We start from the raw sequence: 20787 nt of genomic DNA on the forward strand, positions 1-20787 counted from the left end.
GGACACCCCCAGTGCCCTCCCCAGGTCCCTCACCTTGCAAAGGACAAGCCCTGGGCTCTGCCTTTCCCCAGCTGCAGAAACACCAGCGCAGGGGCTGGGCTGCCCACGCAGGGTTCACGGCCTCCATGAGAAACAAACTAAAGAGATTAGCAAGGCCCAGCTCCAATTTAAAATCCCATGTGGCTCCTCTGGAGCCCAGCCCAGCCCTGCAGCCAGGAGCTTGTCCTGCTCCCTCGGGAGCTGCCTCGGGGCTGGGCAGGCACCGTTCCCCTTGGTCCTGCCAGGATGGTCAGATACAGCAGACACAGGTTTGACCCAAGCAGCCATCATGGGCACAGCCCCACCAGGGGGCATGGCCCCACCAGCGCACATGGGTCCCCAACCCACCAGGCATCCACAGGGTCACCCCTTGGGCATAGCAACCACTGAGCCTCAGATGGACAATCCCCTGCCTCTGCGTGGCCTCTCCTGCTCTCCAATACACACAAATAAATCATCTACTCAGGCTACAGCAATGCATATCAGGGCACTCCCAGTAAACTAGTTATTGGCTTTTCTGCAGACACAGGGCAGCAGCCCCATCCCTCATATCCCCATCCTCCCCCTCCTTTCCCCAGCTCCCACCTGCTCCCCGCCACCTTCTCCTCCTGGGCTCAGGGCTCACAGCTGAGGAGAGGATGGAGCTGCTGGGGCTGAAGCTGATGCTGTGGGTCCAGGAGGGAGAGCAGAAAGTCAGACTAGCATCAGTGCTGCTGAGCTGGCTGTCAGAAACCCTCTTGCAGAAGAGGGCTACCAGATGTGGGGCAGGAGGGGTCATGGTACCAAGCAGAAAAGCATTTGGGGAGTGTGTGTGGGGGGTGATTTTTAGTGAGCTCTTAGAATAGACAATGTTTCTCAAGAGAAAAAAAAAACAGAGGAAGATACGAAATGAAAATCAGACAAAGACCAAAGGAAACCTCAGAGACATTTTCATGTATTAAATGCAGTGAGCAAAGTTCAGTTTTATGGCCCAAGCAGCCCAGTGACTGCCCTCAGTGACAGCAGCTGGGATGGGGGAAAGCCACTGCCAGCACAGGCAGGGACAGCCAGGGCTTGGAAGCAGCCAGGATATGTTTCTAGCTTTAGAACAAGTCCCATTTTTACTTACTGCACCTATTTGAGGGGAAAAAAACCAAACAAACCTGGGTTCAGAAGAGCTCTGTGCTCAAAGTTTGGAGCACTTTAAAAATGCTTTTCCTTATTTTGAGCTTGCTTTAGGTTCTGATTTATCTTCAAGACTCTGCAATGAGTCAGTTTGCTCTTTGGCTCAATTAACACAGTTCCCAGGTCCCACTTTGCCAGCAGCCAGACCCAGAGAAGCAGAGCACACAGCAGCTCCAGGATCACCGGCTCCAGCAGGACACGAGCGCACGGATTCACAGAGCAGGCAGCAGCCTGTGCCCCTCAGGGAGTTATCTGGACTCCAAGCCAAGCTTTGCTGGGCCACAAATATTTGTTAATTATGGTGGAGACAATTAGAGCTTTGTGACAGCAGGCAGGAAGAGATGTCACCTGCTGTGGGCTCAGCCGGCAGGAGAGGTGACACTCACCCCAGGGTGGCCGAGACTGTCTACTCCAAACCCACCCAGCAGCTGCTGCTCAGATGCAACCAGAGGCACCAGCAGAGTGGCAGCCACTTCCGCGCCACCTCGGGCAGGACAGACCTGCCCAGCAGCCTGGAGAACGACCTCAGAAATGTCAAATGCTCAACCCAAAATGGCACGGTCGCTATTCCTTTCCTGCTCCCACATCCTCACCCCTGAGCAGGCGATGCCTGGCAGCTTGAGCGGGGGACACACGGTCACATCCCAGTGCTTCAGCACAGAAAGGCCCGGGGATTCCCCTTTGTCAGCACCAGGCAGGAGAGGGGGTGGGAAGGTGAATGTGTGGGAGCACACAGAGCCTGTCCAGTGCCCCCAGAACCTGTGAGGTCGAGGAGCAGGTACCTGCAGACCAGGAGTGCCCATAGCCAGCAGGTGCCTGCTTGAAGGTTTCCAAAGAGAACGACCCCCAGAAAGAAAACCCTGCAGCAGGCAGGAGCCGCCAAGGATGGAGCAGAGCTCTGCCCAGCACCCCCGCGGCCGCACAGCACTCACCAGCAGCCCCCGCAGGAAATCCATCATCTTCCCCGTGTCATCCCCCGCATCAGCCGCGCTGCCGCGACCTGACGTCCCCGCAGCCCTGGCCCAGCGCCAGCCCGGCCATCCCTCCCGGCCCGGGCACCTCCCTTCGTTAATGTTTCTCCCAGCCGGAGGCACGGCACGGCTGCGGCTTTGTTATTTCAGAGGGTGGCTCCCCCGGGAGCAAAGTGCCCCAAACAGGTTGGGCAGGAAGCGGGAGAAGGTTTGCAGGGGACAGGCAGGCTCCTGCCGGGATGCGCGGCCACACGGGGGGGGATGCGAGACCCCGCGGGGGGAGACTGCGTGAGAGAGCGAAACGGGAGCTGCGGAAGGTGTGGAGGTGCCTGGTCAGCCCCAGCTCAAGTAGGACCAGCTTCCAGGTCTGACCCGGCTGTTGGTGACCTTCTCCCTGGGTTCGGGAAAACCGCAGGAGGGGGCAGAGCCCGGCAGAGCCAGCCCGGCACGGGCAGGGCAGAGGCAGAAGGCAGCGGCGGAGCGGTGCGGAGGAGCCGCGGTGGGTCAGCCCTGCCCGCAGCTCCTGCCGCCGGGATACACCCGGGGTCTGCCCGGTGGGAGGGTGCCGAGGAGGCCCCGGCGGGGGGTGCTGCGCCCTGCCCGGCATCGCCGCTCCTGCAGCGGCAGCGCAGGATGGGCCGGTGGGCACGCCGGGCGCTGAGCTCCAGAAACCACCCACGGCTGCTCCCTCGGGAACAGCGCGGATCCGCACAGCCGCTGCGTTGGAAGTGCTGCTCCTCGCCAGCTTCAGCTTCCAAACCCAGCACCTCGGCCGGACCTCGCGCCCGCCGCCCCGCACACTCACCTTCATGGTCGGCGGGGCAGTGAGCGGGGGGGACAGCGGCCGCTCCGGGACTGTCACATCCGTGCTGTTCAGCAGCTCCTGTTTCCTGCAAGACCAAAGGCAGGCGTTTCAGCATCCCCCGTCCCCCGAGCAAGAGCACCAGGCGGGAGATAAGGGCTTATCTTCTTTAGCAAAGCCATGGGCGTGCGGGCTGCCTCTAAAATAATGTCTTGAATCTAAGAAAAATACAGACGGACAGCTAAAAAGATGATAAAAATAATCTGAAGAGCCCCATCAGTGCCCGGGGAAGGCTGGGACCCTTCACTGCCCCATTGTAGGCCAACCATGGGGCCAGGGCACAGTGTGGTGCTGGGGACAGCAGGCCTGGGTTTCTGTGGGTTCCAACAAGCCATCCCCACGGTCTCCCTCTGTCTGGCACCCTCCCTGCTCAGGATCCACAGCCCGTTGGCCTGCTGGTAGCCTGGGCACTGAGGACAGTGCAGGAGGCTTCTGGCTCAGGGACACCAGTGTGACACCCAGGCATGATCCCAGCATGAGTGTGGCAGAGCCCAGCCCAGGGCCCCTTAACTAACAGGGTACCTGGCACAGGCACAGAATTCACAGGTAGAGAGGGGTGTTGTGAGGACGTGAGACCCCAGGGAAGCAGGGAGCAGCCCCTGTGCCAATGGACCTGCCACAAAAGCCGCCCTAAAAAAGATCTGTAAACCCTGAGAAGGCACAACCTTGGCCCTCCACCGATTGTCTGATCCAATACCCTGTGTCCCCATCACACCAACAGCTTTCCAGGCAGACAACCACGCCGTCACTCACCACAGTGCTGCCAGATGCTACTCTGGGAGCCAGAAAATCTGAGATTTAATTTAGTTTCCTCTCAACCCTGCCAGGTTAGTCCTGCAGAATCCGGGCCAACATGTCCAACTGTTTATCTCGCTCTAACAAGGTTTGTTCCCATGGCAGCCCGCGCTGGGATGGCACAGCATGGTGTGCAGGGCAGCCAGGCACCAGTGCCCATGGGGCCCTCTCCAAAACACCTAACTCCTGCTGGGGTGTGTGCCTGACCTCCTGCACCCCCTGCCCATGCCACAGCCCCCTGACACCGAGGGGGTGACAACCACATGCTGGTTATAGGGAAACTTAGGTGCCCGCAGCTCCCTCTCAGCAGGGCTGTGTGCCACAGGGATGCAGCAGGGACACTGCAAGGATGCAGTGGGGACACTGTGGGGACAAAACCTCCCAGCTGGTCATAGCCCTGCGCTGCAGAATCCCAGCCTGCCCTTCACAGCACCATGGCCCAGAACAGGGATTTGGCATCTCTCCCTGCCACTGCGGGATGGCTTCCTGGCAAAGCTGTGGAGAACAGCTGGAGCCAGTGGTGCCTCGGAGCCGTGTCCCCGTGGCACATTTAGCTCTGGCTGGGGGGCTGCCAGCTGTCAGCCTGAGCTGGCAACACGCAGCAGGCACGGAGCTGCAGTGCCTGTCACCAAGAGAAGGAAGCGAGAAGGGGATGCAGATCAATAGTTCTCATTAGTCATCGACCAAAGAACAAGAATTAATGGACTTCAGTTGCAGCCAGGGGATCAGTGGCTGGATGTTGGGGGAAATTCAGGGCTGGAGATCAAGCCCATAAATCTGTCCTGGAGGTGCGAGACTAGCCCAGGTGGGACAGGGGGGGACAGCACAGGGCAGGGTGACACAGCCAAGGCCAGCCACTGGCATGTGGGGACTCAGCTCACAGACCCCTGGGACCCAACAGGTCCAAATCCTCTGGTACTTGAAATTAATTGCTGATTGCCCTTCCCAGAGCCCAAGGCATGCAGGCAGCACTATTACAACTCATTTAAGCTCTTGGAACATTCCAATTTTTCAATACAAGAAATGAATTAAAACACTGTGGGACAGTGCCTGCCCACAAGTCCTGCCCACCTGTATTGTTTGTCAAACTCCTTCCCTTCCTCCTCTCCACAAACTCACCATGACTCCACTGCTGAAAAACTGCCGAGGATGACAGATTTTTACTGTTTGCTCTTTGACTTTCTAGGACACTAAAGCACAGCCTGATCTGGAGCAAACCACTCATCCTCTGCTCTCCTTCCTTTGAACCCTGAGCTCTGCCTGATTGCACTAATCTGCACAGTGTCCTCAAAGGCACAAAATGTATCAGACTTTGCAAAGATTAAAGTTACAGGGATGCACACAAATAATGTGATTTGATCTGGGACTTGTAGCAGGTTGCCATAGCATCATATAATAAGTATTATAAAATCACTCACATAACTTAACAATGTGTCCCTCTGTCACATGCTGATGGCTTCTTTGGGCCCAAACTCCTGGAACTGCTCCTGCAATTCCCGGGAGAGCAAAACAAACCCATTCACCAGCCACTGCTCAGAACTGGCCTCCCTGCATTGGAAATATGTTACACTCAACTGCAGCCAAAGACTCCGCTGATTCAGTCTCTGCCATCAGATACAGGGTCAAGGGCCACCAGCCGAATTCCCAAACAGTTTACCCTCATGGGATGATAAATGAATCATAAGGAAGATTAGCACGTCTTTATCTGTGCCCCAGCTTCACAGGAAGAAGCAGCCGCTGGGGATGCTGGTGACAGTGCCAGAACCAGCACGTGCTCGTGGCAGCCTCTCACCATCACCCCATCCCTACTGTCACCTCATCCCCACCATCACCCTGTCCCTGCCTGGTACCACTGTCTGCAGAGCCCAAACAGCAGCAGAGGTCCCTGGTGTTCACCCCAGGGAGGACTGAGGCCTGGGGATGCTGTGCAGCTCCCCACAGCCCCAGCACCTGGCTCCCAACCACTACCAGGGCCCCAGGAAGCGCCCCAGAACATTCAGCCCCCTCGGGTGTTCGCTGCAAAGCCAGTGACCAGTCAGGGGATGCCAGTGGTCTGCAATGTGTGAACATCCCTGCCTCCATGACGCAGCAGGGGGGGCTCCCCTCATCCCTCCTGTGGCACAGCCCCAGGATGCTCCATGTTGGCCTTCCCAAAACACCCACAGCTCTTCCCCAAGTCCTGCACCCAAGCAGCCTGGCCACAGCCACAACACTGGAGAGAAATTTGGGAGTGGGGAGAGGATAGGGTGGGGAAGGGCAGCGGGAACATCTGCCTCGGAGTGCACACTTCCCTCCCACCTTCTCAGCCTAAAGCCTAATGAAAACTTCTAACGCGTCCCACCTTCTAGTTCAGTTTGTCTGATTTACCAGACAGGCTATACATTGACATGGTACATTCATACAAATTACACGTGGGAAGAGGAGATGTGAACATATTACCTGACATGGCAAAGGGCTCCCCACTAAGTGGTTAGATCTGCCCTTTGTTGCGCTGTGTAAATCAAACACGGAGCACCGCGGGGTACCTCTATGCCCACGGTTAATTCTGCAGATGAAACCTGGCCTAAGGAGGTGCAAAACTCTTGCAGCAACAGGTTCAGCCTGCCTAGATGCTGTATCCTTGGGAAGGACAACAAACATCATCCTGTAAATTAACAGCCTCTATTTTTGGACTTGTAATTTTTCTGTCCTTGATGGGCATCACCTTGCCAGCTGCTCCCTTCTTAGTTTATTTAATAATAACCTGAAGCTGTCCCATGGGTGGGAGTGGGGCCCAGGCCACTCTCCCTCCCTCCATCCCACTCCTTGCCAGCAGATGCTGCACAGCCACCATGGCACATGCTGGGACACAGCTCCCAGACACCAGTGGGCACTTGCTGAGACCCTCAGCTGGCTGTTCACAAACTAAAAAAATAAAAACCCAACCAAAACTTTCTTGGTGTTTGTTTTGTTTTGTTTTTTTCAACAGAGACAAGGGCATCTCGCTAAGATTTCACACTTCAAAACCTGCAGTGAGTGCCTGAACAAAGCACCTTACCCTGCCTTTGCACAGCTCTCTGTCCAATCCTGGGCACAGCAGGCAGGAGAGATCTCGCTGCATCATCGCTCATCCCGGGAGGACATCTGCAGAGGACACACACTGCTGCAGGGCTCCCCTCGACCCCGCCAGCCCGGGGCTCCTCAGACACCCCAACACAGCTTCCTCCTCACTGCCACAGAGCCCCTGCTGTGGAACCTCCTCCCAGATAAACTGCTTCACCTCCTTGTGTCCTGGGCTCAGGCTGGCCCTGCCCTGAAGTGCTACCTTCTCGCATTGAAGCCTGAGAGTCAGCAAAGAAAAAGCACAGCATATTCTGGTCTAGATTTCTTGCAATAAATGACATATTTGCAAATTGCCAGCCTGCACCTGTGCACACACACACACAGCCTCCCCGGCTGTACAGCCTGCATGAGCAGGAACCAAAGCCCTGCTCAGAGCAAGGTGACATTTAGCTGCTTCTGAATTTAGCTTTAATTATTCCTCTGCACAGAAAATAAATATTGTTGGGAATGGTTCAGAGTGTCCTGCGCTCATGCAGGCACTGGTGCCAGAGCTGGCTCTGTGGGTCAAAGCTGGCTCTGTGGGTCACCACTGCACCACATGTTGCCTGTCCTGCTCAGGGGATAGCGAGGAGCTGCCTCCTGCTTTGCCTGGGCCTGCACAGACACTGGTTCTTCCTGACTGGCCAAGGACTCCCCACTTGGTCTGGCTAGAAGAGGGAAGTTTGATATGTAAGTAAAGGTGGGAAGAGGTTTTTATCATTTACAAATGTTGTCTGCTCTCCCTTCCAGGAGCAGGGAGGAAGCAACGACTCCCTGCAGCGTTTGGTAGAGCAGCCAAGGCGCTGGGGGACGCGTTCGGAGCAGAAGGCTCGTCTGATGCGGCTCCTGACAAACACGAGCCAGCCTTGGGCAGCTGCCTCTGAGCTGATTCAATCTTGTGCAAATTGCAGAGAATGGCTCCCAGAAACCGGCGTCTGCACCCACACACAGAACGGATGGCAAAGGGACCCTGACTCTGCCAGGGCACATGTGCCAGTTTGGGGGCGGGGGGGAGGCCCAAAAGGCACAGGATGCTGCTCTGGTGAACATCCCACTGGAAAAAATGGATTTAAAACTGACTTCAGCAGTACAAAGGCTTCACTCAGTGGCTCCAGGAGACAGACTACCCATGAACAGCACTTTCTGGACTAACAGTAGCTATCAAAGACATTTGCCTTATTCCCAAAACTGATGAGAAACGGAGTGGTGCCCCCATCCTGAGGTGCCCCCCATTTGGGAGTGCAAATGGGATGTTCAGGAAACTGAATTTGGACACAAACACCCAGTTCCAAATCCTAGGTTTCCAGAGCAGAACCAGCAGGAGCCCAAGCCCACAGCAGCAGCAGCCCCAGCCATGAGTGTCTGTTAACTGCCATCCCCACCAGACAGACTGGCTGCAGGCAGAGGGCATCACCCTAGCTCTGTGAGAGAGGCTCGGAGAAGTCCATTTGTGGGGCTGCACATTGCTGGGCTGCTAAAGAGAAAGGGACATGGGCCACCAGGGACTCTGCAGCTGCCACTGATCCTGCCAGGGTTGCATAGGGCTCATGTAAAGCAAAATTCAATTGCAGAGACAGAACAAAGACTGAATGTAGGAGGAAAAAAAGAAAATAGGAGCAGGTGGAGGAACAGAGTCCCTTTTGATGATGCCGCTAGCAGTCCCTTCCTTTTCCTGCAGATTATGTCACTTTGATGGCCCTGGCAGCTTGCATAAGACGAAGCAGCCACCATAAAGCACTGCTTGAATTCTTGCAATCGCTCCCATGAAGGGTCCTCAGTCCACAGCAGACAGGAAAAAAAAAACACCTCTTGTTCTCCCCTCAAGATATCTGCATGACTCTCCTTGTCCTCAGTAAACCCCACAGCAAGAATTACACGGAGAGGGCTTGTGCTCAACATGACAGTGGGGGAAAAAAAAAATTAAAGAACAACCCCAGACTCACACATCACTGGCCAGATTTCTGAGAGAGTTCAGAGCCAGATTGTTTCTCAGCCCTCAAGTGTCATGCTGAGCTCATTCATAGAAATCTGGCACCTAGGGAAAGATGACACTTTGGGAAAGCCTTCCTTGGTGTGGCTGGAAAAGCAATCTCTTCCCCCCCATATTCTAAGCATAGACAGGAAGGCCAACTAGTTGCAGTGGGGATGACATTTGGAGGAGCTTCTGGGTCTGTGCTGGTGGCACAGGCCTATCCTGCACTTGGATACTCCCCACACACAGCACATGGTAGTGGGAGAAGAGGCACTGCTCCCAAGCCAGCCAGCTCCTTCAAAACATGCTAGCCCATAAGCTGGAGTCCATGGGCAGCGCTACAGCAGGGACAGGGCTGGGCTACATGAGACAAAACCCAAGGGCAACATCGGGGATGGGAATGGCAGAGCCTGCTGGGGCACCCTGACATGGCATGGCTCAGTGGTGACATGGCTCAGCCCATGGGAACATCCATCCATCTCTGCTATTTAGTCAGGACCACGAGGACCTGAGAGTTGTTGTGGGGGTTTTGTTTGTTTCCCCACCCCCCCACCCCGCCAACTATTTTGTTTTGATGATCTACCTAAAAGCCCAGGAAAGGAGACAAAAATATCCCAGAGCAGCAGTAGCAACACCTGAGCTGTATGGGAAGGACAATGCTGAGCCATAACAGAATCACTGAAATCTTGCTCTCTAGGGCGCCTGTTTTTCAAGGCAAAGCACCAAAAAAATGGGCTATGGACCCAAAACTGTGGGTGGGCAAAGAGCTAAAGCTCCATCCCCAGTCGTCTGACTCCTCAGACTCACAGACTGGAGAGGGGGAGACGCTTAACAGTAGAGATTACAAATAATCTATTCTTCATCCATATGTTTTTGGGACAAAATCAAACCAATAAAAAGATCTCCAAACCGCCAGTCCACAGCCGTGTCCACGTCGCTCCAAGCCCAGCCCAGAGGTATGCACACCCCCGAGGTTCGGGTGCATATTTCTTACTATTTTTAACAACAAAGTTGCCAGAGCAGCACAGTCTTGGAGGAGAAAATACTCCCTGACCCAGGACACGCAGCATAAACCAGAGCACGGAAAATCTCTGAAGCCAAGAGCAGCCCCCGGGGGGGGGGCAGACACCAGCTAAGGCAGCCCCGCACACGGGCCACCCCCTCCCGGCACCGAGCTGAACACCGAGAACAACCCGTGGCTTCAGCGATGAAAGATGAACCCGCTTGTCAGCTGCTCCGGCGAGGGGACGAGGCTGCGGGGCAGGGGTCCCTGCCGGAGCGGGTCTCCCCTGCTCCGCTCCGGCAGGGGGAGAGGCTCGGGGGGACTCGCCGGGGGGCTGAGGCGCGGCCCCTGCCCGCACCCGCGCCCCGCGCCAGTGTCCGCTCCGGGCTCTCCCACCGGGACCACCCCGCTCCTGCCCCGCCGCTCCCTCGGTGCCCCGGCAGCCCGGGCTGGCTGAGGCCGGTGCCGGCAGCGCGCTCACTCACCGCTTCTCCTTGCTCTGCCTGCGGGAGCGGTGTAACAGCCCGATCAGCACCACGGCCGCCCGGATCCCTGCCCGCCGCGACCGCAGCCCGCCGCTCGCCCGGGACATGGTCGCGCCCGGGACTGCGGGGGCTGCCCAGGGGCTGCCCGGCGCCTGCGGGGGCTGCCCGCCTCCTCCGCGCTCCCGCCGCCCCGCGCGCTCCCGGCAGCGCGCGATGTGCGGGCAGGGGCGGGCAGGACGGGCAGGGGCGGGCGGGAGCCCCGCAGGAGCCGCCACCGACCGCTCTCCGGGCCCCGCTGCCGCCCCCCCCTCGCCGGGCTCTGAGCGCGTCCAACAGCGGGGAGCCGGCGTGCGGCGGCGGAGCGCCCGTGTCACCGCTGATGCTGCGCGACCCCGGTCACAGAATCACTTTGGTTGGAAAAGACCCTTCAGATCATCGAGTCCAGCCGCAAAACTCGCGCTACCAAGTCTCACTTAAAGTACAGAATCGGCTTGGGTGGAAACGACCATCAGGATCATCACGAATGTCCCTCAGCACCACATCTACACGTCTCTGAAACCCCTGCGGGGCTGGTGACTCTGCCCAGGCTTTCCAGAGAGCAGGCTGGGCCGTCACCCATACACCGGGTCCTTCAAAGGAGGGAAGTTACAGTATTGCCCCCATAAAATCTGAACAGAGGGAAGGATTTTTTCCTGCCTTGCAAATGTTTTGTTCTGCCTTTTCCGGACAGCAGTCGTCCCTTCCCCACACGGGACAGCCCTGAGGAGGACCAAGGCAGGAGCCCATGGTGCTTGTGCCAGAGATGGACATTACTCCCCACTGGGAGCAGCAGCAGCCCGAGCCCTCCAGCTCGCCTCCTACCCGGGGGAGCTGGCACACAGCTTGTTCCAGGATTTTTTTTTAATTAAGTAAACTGTAAATGATCTACTTCACAACCTCAGCACCTTTCCCTGGAAGTCTCCGTTGCCATGGTGATAAAACACCCGGGTCTCTCTGCCCCCCTAATCTCACCTTCCTCCTCTGCAAGTTTCATTTTCACAGGAATTAGACACAGGACTAGCTACAGCATTTTGGGAATGTTCCTGGCTAGAGAGATGAAAACACCACCCGTGCACAGGCACGGATGAGAACATGCAGCAAAATCCCAGCCCTGCACAGGACAGAAATGTCAGTGCCTGCCCAAAACCCACCTGTGTTCCCATCTCTGCAGCCAACCTCAGAGAAGTTGGAATAATCCTACTGCATCCTCTGGACAAGCCCAGGGAAGTGCTCTCTGGGGTGTGCTCGGACCAGCCTGGCCTCAGAGCAGGAAGAGCCCACCCTCCTGCCAGCAGCGGGGGCAGGACCCCCAGAGCATCCCTTCCACACATTGTCACAGCCAGGTCAGGGCTTGGGGGGACCCTGCCCTGAGCCTGCAGGGGGGCATAGGGGGCTGCAGGGCCACCCACCACCAGCATCCTGCCCCATCGGGATCCCCTGCATGGCAGCTCCAGGGAAAGATGGGGACAAGGGCCCTTAGTTCCTCACCCACAGGGGAGGCCACCAGGCACAGGGCAGTAGCCCAGCAGGCTGGACGGGCCCAGGTTTGGGCAATCATTAACAGCACCAAGAGCTCTCTTGGCAAAGTCCATCATAAAGGTGTTTGCTTGGGAGCGAATGGCTCATAAACGCCACAGGGCACATCTGGCACGGAGCAGCTGCTACCACTGCCTCCTGCCTGCACCCCCTGCCTGCTGGTCTTAGGGTGATCAACATACCCTTACCTCCGGCCTTTTCTATGAAAATAGTTCTGCACAGTCACTAACCACACATGTTGTTTAAACTCAATAAACACCTCCTCAGCACCACAGGCTCGCTAGGGATTCTACTTTAAGTCAGACCAAAATACGCGCACTGATATTTCTGTCAACACGCCACATTAATTCACCCCAGAAGAACCTGATGGCAGCTCAGCCCTCCCCACATCATCCACACACTGACCTCCACAGCACACATGTAGCTCTTCAAAGAGCCAAGATCTAAATTTAAACCAAAGATGAGTATTTTCATATTTCAAGAGCTCTCGAGGAGTCCCAGGAAGGCTGAGGCACCAGAAGGGTCTCTCCAGCACAGTAATTCCAGCAGATGAGTGGCAAGGTCACTGCAGACTCCCAGGGAAAAGCCCAGCCCATTCTTCAAATGCCCCAAAGCAGGTTCCTGCCTCTTGGGAGCCACATCCGACCACACCAAACTGCATGAGCTGGGTGGGAGAAAGCACGTGGGGAAGGTGAAGGGACGCAGGGAAACCTGGGCGCTGCCGCCTGGCAGGGAAGCGCGCCCAGCCCGCACTGCAGAGCCTTCCACTGAAGTTTGTGTTGGACCAACAAACCCCTTTGTTCTTGCAGAAAATACCTGGCTGCTTCCTCTCAAACAGAAACCATCAGTCTGACAAATTCCTCAGACATAGCAAAAAAAAAAAAAAAAAAAAAATTAGAATCCATTTCCATGCCAAATTACACGGATCCTCCAGCACCTCATTAGCTTCCAGTTAATGGAAGGGGAGGGGTTTAATTTTAAACCTTTTACCTCTCACATTAAACAGGCAGCTTCAAATTTCATTGAGTCTCTCTCTCTGGAGACATTCCCCACTGTCTCTCTTCCCCTTTTCCAGACAAGTTAAGTATTAATCTCCTCTTGTTTTATGCTGAAGTGGCTTTGTATTGATTTTTAAAGATGTTCAATTCTCTCATATTTGGAAATAGAGAATCACTTTAAGCAGACACACTCAGCCATGTTTTTTTTCTCCACCCAAATATGGCAAACAAGCCTGTGCTGTAATCAGTTTCTCCTGGACCCCATTTCAGCTGATTTGTAATTTACAGGACAAGGGCAAGACAATAAAGGCAGAGGGGCTGGAGGGGGGCTGGTGGGGCAGGAGCTCGGTACTCAGGTTGCAGCCGTGCCATGGACCTGCCTCCTCCCTCACACAGAGAAAGGGCTGCGAGGGTAATGCTGAGGTGCCCTCTGCTCCCCACACCCAGCACCTGGTGAGGGGAACATCTTCCCAGGAGGCCGTGGGGTCTCCCAGGAGCTCTGGATGCTCAGCCACTGGACATGCAGGAGAAGGGCAGCAGAGACTACCTGCTCCTGAGGACACTGCTTGTGGCTGCGATGGGTCCCTGGAGACACTGCCCTGTACTTCTGTCCTGTCTCCTGATAATTGCTCCAGGGCAGGAGCAGGATGCCAGGGGTGACCAGAGAGGCAGAGGAGGTGGAAGGGCCAGGTCTCCTTGGCTCCTGCAGAGCATTGGTCAGGGTGTGCATCCCCAGATCAGTTTTGACTCTTTAAGAGAGAACCAAATCAAACTGATCCCAGGAAGGGCCAAGTATTCTGCCTGCATCCTTGTTGGCTACAGAAACTCTGCAGCACATTGTCCCACCCCTACACCTTGTCCCCTGGCTCTGTGGGGCCAGGATGCCTCTGTGTCCAACAGTGATACCACCAGAGTATCACCTCCCTGGAAGTGTGAGAGCAGGATGTCCTGTCAGGACCACTACCCACCAAACCTTCTAGCTGGCATCTGCATTGATGTGCCAAAGGAAATCTCCAAAGATGCAGCTTGAGAGCCTCAGACTGGGAATGAGGGAATCAGAGGAGGTTGGGTCAGCCCTAGAAGAGGTTCCTGGAGCTGCCAGCTCCCCATCAATGAAGGTTTTCCAGGCTCAGCTGGGCCACAGTCCATGCTGTGATGAAACATGGACCAGAGACTGTGGATCTCCCTCCCTTTGCCACCGTTTCTGGGCTCCTCAGTCTCCATCCTTTCCTTAAAACTTCTGTATTACCTCCGCAGTGACTAAATAAACTCAGAGTGGGGCAGCTGCCCCTGTTTCATGAAAAAAAAATAATCTCTTTTAAAATGCCCCAACATTTTTTCTTCAGAAAAAAACAGTTTTGCAGTTAATGAGGAAGCTGGGTCTGAGGGGCTGGAGGGAGCTCAGAGCAGGTTAGAACAAGGACACATCATGATTGATTAGTCACCTGGGGGGTGGCTCCTTTATGCAAAACCTGTCATTTTCTTCTGGACACTCTGCTACTAAAGAAGGCTCTGAAAATACCAGATTGTGACAAGATCAAACCTTCATTCCCAGCTTTACTATTATTGAGAAGCCACATATTTATGGGATAACTTGGGCGTTTGAGTTAATGCTGCAGGGAGATTAAGGAGGATTGAGGAGCCCATCAACCACCCTGAGCCACCCATGGGCACATTTCCGCCAGAAAGGGCACTGACAGCTTTGCCCAGGGACCCTTCTCTACTGCCCTGGGACCCCTCCTCACCACCATGGGAGTCTCCACACTGCCCCAGGCCTAGAGACCCCTGTGGGTGCTCGGCCCACCCAAGTGGGGCACAGCTAGATACAGGCACCCTCACTGCCCAGGTGCGATTGCTGGGACTGGGGACAGTGGTGCCAGTGCCAGGGACTGGGACCCAGAAGGGAAGAAAAGGAGCCTCAGCATCACAGACTGAAAATACAAAAATAGAAACCAGTTCTCTGCAAAGGAGCAGCCACATCCCAGTTCCCCTGGCTTAAAAGAAGGATTTGAGAGCTTGCAAACTAGGGAGAAAGTGATTACAGCATTTCCAGAGGTGCTGCAGGAAGAGGATGAGAGTACATCCAGTTTTCAGGGAAGTATCACGAGAACTGGAGCTTTAGATCATGTTACATCCAGCCCTGAGTAATCTGATTAGGGATTTATTTTATGACTTCAGTTAGAAAGACAGAGGAAACACAGAGAGCACGAAGAGGGCTCCTTGTGCAGGCATAGCAGGGCAGAACACAGCAAGTTTCATCTTTCCTGAAGCTGTGTGTGACAAGCAGGATTCACTAGCAGCAATTGAGAGAGATGGGAAGAAGAGGGAGCAAAGGGAAGAGGGCATGAAGCAGCCCCTGGTCTCCTGGCCCCCTCCCCAGCACAGCCAGCAAGGCTTCCCCCCCACTGCAGCACCCAAACCCTGGCAGCCCCTCAGGACTGCCACTGCTGTACAGAAGTACTGTGTTAATGTGCCAAAAAAACCTTATCTGCCCAGCTCATCTGGAAGCCAACACAACGGGCTTGTTCCCCATCCAGTGCCCATCCCGATCACAAGTGCACACACACATCGACCTCCTGCTTCATCTCCCCAGCACAATTATCAGCCTGCCCAGGAAATAAGCAGGGAAAGCAATCAACTCCACCATGAAAAAACAAAAGTTCATTATGAGCAAACGACCTTTTGCTGCAGAAGGAAACCAAGGCTCAGGCAGGTATTGCCAGCCCTTAAAAATGAGCTGGTCCTGCAGGAGAGCTGCAGCAGGTTCGGATCTCCCCAGCCCTGCTGAGACAGTGCCCAAGAGGGCTGGGGGTGCAGAGTCCATGTGGGCACCTGTTCTTTGGTGAGAGAAGCTCAGGGGGAAGAGACCTCAGTATGTAGAGATCATGAAAAACAACCCAAAAATAATCAGGGGCTCAGTGGCCCCAGCCCCTGCTCCAGCTGCACCCTGTGCCAAAACCACCGTGTCCCTGGTGGTGGGGCAGGGCTTTCACTGCACCTAACTAATAGAAAATTTAAAAAAATCATTAAAAGCCACAGCAAGCGGGCCAGGCCCTCAAAGGCCACAGCATCCATGCTTCCCTTCTGCTGAGCAGCCAAGAGAAGGAGGCAGCAAATATTTGCCCACTTAGCAGGCTGGCGGGAGGTCAAACGAATGGCTGCTTGCTCAAGCATAAGAGCTGCTGGGATGAGAGCTGCTGGGATCTGCACCCACCCCACCAGCCTGGCCATGTCCCACTCCTGCCCAGCCCCTGTGCCCAGGGTCACCTGCCCCTCAGTCCCCTGCCATCAGTCAGCAGACAGCAGTGAGCAGCCAGGACCATTCCGTGCCTCACCTTTTTCCATCTTCCCTGACCAGTCCTTGTAATTAGATGAGCTGCAAATTATCTGCTCACTTACTTCCTCTGGTGGCCCTGCAGAGAGCAGCAGGGCTGGATGGTGGGATGGGCATCCAGCCCTCAGCACCCACCAAAGTCTGTGATCAGCTGGACAACGTTCAGTTCTCCAAGCTGTGTTGGGTATAAAACCACCTCAGATAGCCCAGAGGCCTTGGACAGCTGGACCTGCTTCATGCAGGCAGACACACAGGTATCCTTCCATCTACTTATCTACAGATGTCTATCTGTGTGAGTCTGTACATCTATCTATAGGATCTCATGGGTTTATTTTCAGAACCATTCCTCCTTCAGCAGCCTCCAGAGAGTCTCAGCTTTGATAAGCTCTTATAAAGCACTTTCCTGAACCCTAGGCTCAGGGGCAGCACCAGCCCCTCCTGGTTTGCTCCCTGAGTGATTGGATCATTTCTGATGGTTAAACACAGCACGAGGTAGTCATGGTTATGACAGCAGCACAATTATATGGAAATTGTATTCTGGATAATTTGGGGCATCTTTCCCTGTGAAAGCAGCTTTGCTGCAGAGATGAGTTCCAAGATTTCAGCATTCAATTAAATTAGATCAAATCAGCAGAGGAAATAAGTCTTCACAACATGAGCAGATCCTTTGAGTTTTACTAACAAATCAGTGAACTAAATGCCATCATTTATCATTAACATCACTAACGAAGCCAGATTCAGGATGCACAGCAAACTACCCTCAGCCCCACCCGATACTCCCAGCACCCTCCACCTTGGCCCTCATCCTTCTTGCTCCATGTGTGGAACAAAGCCCATCCCTCAGGCTGTTATCCCAATCAATCACCTTCGGCATCCAGCCAGGAAGCCCAGGATTAGCCTCAAACTTCAGCCACCTGCTGTCCCTTCCCAAGGACACTGCAGGGGAAGCAGGTACAGGGAGGGGACCCCAGCAGAGGCAGGGGGAGCAGGTAGACCTGGGCAGCCTGGCATGGCTGCAGGTGTCCAGGGGAGCCCTGGAAAAGCCTCGTGCTGTCTCTGGGTCCTGATGTCCCCAGGGTGCTTTGGTGACAGGGATGAATCACAGCAGGTTCTGTGTGAATCCATGTGGCAATGAGCTCCCAGAGCCCACAGCAGCAGCACTGAGGAGGGAGAAACACTTCCCACCTCCAGAATCCCCAGGAGGGGAGCAGCACCCTGCTTTGCCTTGCTTACCACAGGTGTGCTGCAAGGGGTGGCCGTGGGCTCCTGCGGGAACGTGTCCCGGTGCTGCTGCCTGCATCACCTGCCTGTCAGACACCGTGTTTGATGTGAGAGTGCTAAGAGACATATAATTTGTGGAGCTAACACACTATTATCTCAGTGACACATCCATACAACAGGGAACGTGCTGGTGTCAATCAGAGGCAGAAAGGGGTTTCTGTCTCTCTGCAGCTTTCTCCCTGCCTCTTGCTCTAGAAGAAACAGATATAAAATTATGCAGTTTTTGGCTAGAAAACTGTCATCTTCCTCATTAAATCGCCTCGTCTTGTGCAACCTCATCAATTACCAGGAACAAGAGACCAGGAGCAGGTGTGCTGGGGCTCTGGGCAGAGGACACAGGGCCTGTGGCCAGGAGCATCTCTTGTGGTACATACACAGTGGAAAGGAAAGCTCTCCCTGCCAGCCTGGGCTCCAGAACCCATGAGGGGACTGAGATGGCACTTCAGATAGGACACAACTTCTGTGCCCAGTTCCTCAGTGTTTCCCTGAGCACCAGCACTCTCAGGAGCAGACACACACCCTTGGCTCTGATCCTGTCCTTACCACCACATTCTCCTGTCAGCTCACTGCCTTGTCCTGCTGTGCAGTGTGCAAGCAAAGAGCACACTGCTCGGATAACACAGTTGTGCTGGGTGTTTGGAGCTTCAGTGAAGACCTAGTGGAAACCCTGTCCCACTTCTGAGCCACCACTTCAGCTGGGACAGCTGGTTATCGGCCCCACATCACCAAGCAATGCAACTTATGGCACCTCAGGGGAGGGAATATCAAGCTCTGCCTTCCCAATGGGAGGCATTAACACCAAATCGCTTGTATGGGGAAGGAGCTGTCGCAGTCCCTGGTGTGACACCAGTAACATTTGAGAGGAACTACACAGTGTCTGAAAGGAGTGACCTTTGAGTCTGCACAGAGACTCCATGATAGCTCTGACCTATTCAAGTCCCTATCAAGCCTCCAAAGGTCTCTGCTGTGTGGGAGTCTGAGACAAGCTGGGTTTTTACAGCAGGCTTGTGAAGACGTAAGGTTCTCCAATATCATACAGGTTCAACTGAGCACAAAACAGCATCATGAACCCCACTGGAAATAGAACACCAGAGATGGAAAGGGCTGTTTCCAGAAAGGGACCACAGGCCCTGCTGACACTAAACCACCCCATGGCACAGGAGTGGTGCCAGGCAGCTCGCAGCACCAGGTGCAGCACCAGCAGCCATTGTCCCTGCCACACCACTGGCATTGGTCACTGCCAGAGGCCAGGACCCTGCCAACTAGCAGGAAAGCAACAGCCAGCAGGAGAAGTACAGTAATTAACACAATTATCATCAGGAACAAGCCACAGCTTTAGCCCAGTGCCTGGACTCCCACACCATGCTCCTTGCCCTGCACTGGGCTCAGCAGAGCTGAGGCTGCTCACCCACCCCCCCCATGGCAGCCACCCTGGCAGCAAGCAGGGCAGGGCCTTGACAGGGCAGCCAGTGGGCACCTGAGCAGGGGGACAGCCCCTCTGAACCACTGGCCCTCACCAGCAGCCAGGGACCCAGCCTGGAGTGAGCCCCTGGGCTCCCTGGACAGTCCCATTGATGGCACAGCCGGGTATCTGGGATCACACGCAGAGCATGTCCCTGTCACTCCAGGCTCCCTCCCCCAGTCACAACAATATTTGCTTTTCAAAGGCTGTTACACTTGAGCAGCCACCCCTCGGTTGTGTGCAAACAGCTTCTATTCTGACAGGCTGGAAATGTGGCAGGAGGGAAGATATATAAACCAGCACAGTTTATTAGCTCTGAAACACAGCTAAAAATAGACCCAATGTGGGGTTGCTAAGTCCTCTGGGCAGATGTAATTGTGGATTATCTAGCTTTAAAACCATGAAGGCTGTTTTGACAGCAACTACAACAACATTTTAACATATGGGAGCGGGTAGCACTCGAGCAGAACACGCGGCGGTGCCACCTCCAGCGTCACCGGGAAGCGGCGCCAGCGTTGCCAGATCCCAGCCCATTGCCTCTGCTCCACAGCCAGGGTTTCTGCAGGAATAAACCCCCAAATAACCCCAAATACCTGCAGCAAGCCACTGAGAGGAAAGCACCTAGCCAAATGCCTAGGTAAGTCTCCCATAGAGGGAGCATCATGGAACCGTGCCAGTTCCCCCTCCAAAATTATATACAGATAAGGCTTACCAGGGTAAATGGCTGAAACACCCCAGACCTCAAGGCTGACAGCACTTTCCTCCTCCTGGGAAGCTTTCACTGTCCCTGCAGGCATTGAGATGTGCTGGAAGGATGCTGTATGGGGCTGGGTGTCTCTGGGGCAGCCGGGGTGATAACGGCCCTTCCAGGAAGAGGGAAGCGCGCCCGCCTGCGCGCCCGAGATAGCGGGAAACGTTGGGACAGGCTGGATTTGTCAGTCTCCAGGCAGGCCCTGCTCTCACTGCTGGGGCAATGAGAACAAGGAGGCACTGGCCACCACCGAGCTGTGCCTCTGCTTGACAAGACCTCACCAAAGCTCCTCAGACCCTTCTTGGATTTCTTTTCTTAGAATTATACAGTGCCTCAGCAAAACGAGCAGCTCTTGCACCCACCGAAAGCCATTTCTGCCCATAAAGAAAACAGGGTGTCGCTGAGGCTCCCACCTCCTCAGCTGTTTTTCACCTCTAGAAAGCAGATGTTATTTGCAGCACTGAGAACGGGCTGAGGAATCACACACACACCCCGCGCGGTGTCACTGGATTTACATCCCTCCTTTCAAATTACCACTCCCACGTCTACCTGCTCGTGCTGAAGATCTCCAGCCGGAGCAGGATCCCTGGCTTTGATCCCGGCACAGCGGGAACCAGCAGCAGCCAAAGGCAAGACTCGTGTGCCGACTGCCGGCACGGCTGGGAAGCGGCTTCAGCCGGGGAAGCAGCGGAGACGCGCAGAAGCCCGACAGCCCCGGCCCGGCAGCCGCGGGCTGCAGAGGAGCCAGTGAGCAGCCCTGGGCTGGTCCCACACAACAGCCACCATCACCTCTGACCACAGGGGGACTTGGAAATGCTCTGACACATGCCCATCTTGTCCTCCTCCCGGAAGAGGAGGGATCAAATCTTGCCCCCTGGGTCTGTATACACACCTGAATCCAGGCAGAGGGGAGATTATTTTTATTTTTTCAAAAGCACAACAACAAAACCTCCACACCTCAGCAAAAAAAACCCATCACTGGATCAATGAAGGACTCATATCTGGATCTGGCAC

The 20787-nt window shown here is 55.1% G+C and overlaps 1 protein-coding gene across 7 annotated transcripts in view; it reads right to left on the bottom strand.

Annotated features, from left to right (window-relative positions):
* The window catches only part of RAP1GAP2 (RAP1 GTPase activating protein 2), a 51616-nt gene that overhangs the window by 17056 nt on the left and 13773 nt on the right, over positions 1 to 20787 (bottom strand). For 4 of the 7 annotated variants that reach the window (XM_051635635.1, XM_051635631.1, XM_051635629.1 and 1 more), the window contains exon 3: positions 2980 to 3064. In XM_051635635.1, the coding sequence (XP_051491595.1) occupies positions 2980 to 3064 (85 nt within the window). Of the gene's footprint in view, positions 1 to 33; positions 553 to 2979; positions 3065 to 10372; positions 10480 to 19734; positions 19784 to 20787 lie in introns of those variants that run through there. The other 3 variants (XM_051635632.1, XM_051635628.1, XM_051635634.1) reach the window with 3 other exon arrangements.

Source organism: Apus apus, chromosome 18 (assembly GCF_020740795.1).
Source record: "Apus apus isolate bApuApu2 chromosome 18, bApuApu2.pri.cur, whole genome shotgun sequence".
NCBI classification, from domain to species: Eukaryota; Metazoa; Chordata; class Aves; order Apodiformes; family Apodidae; genus Apus; species Apus apus.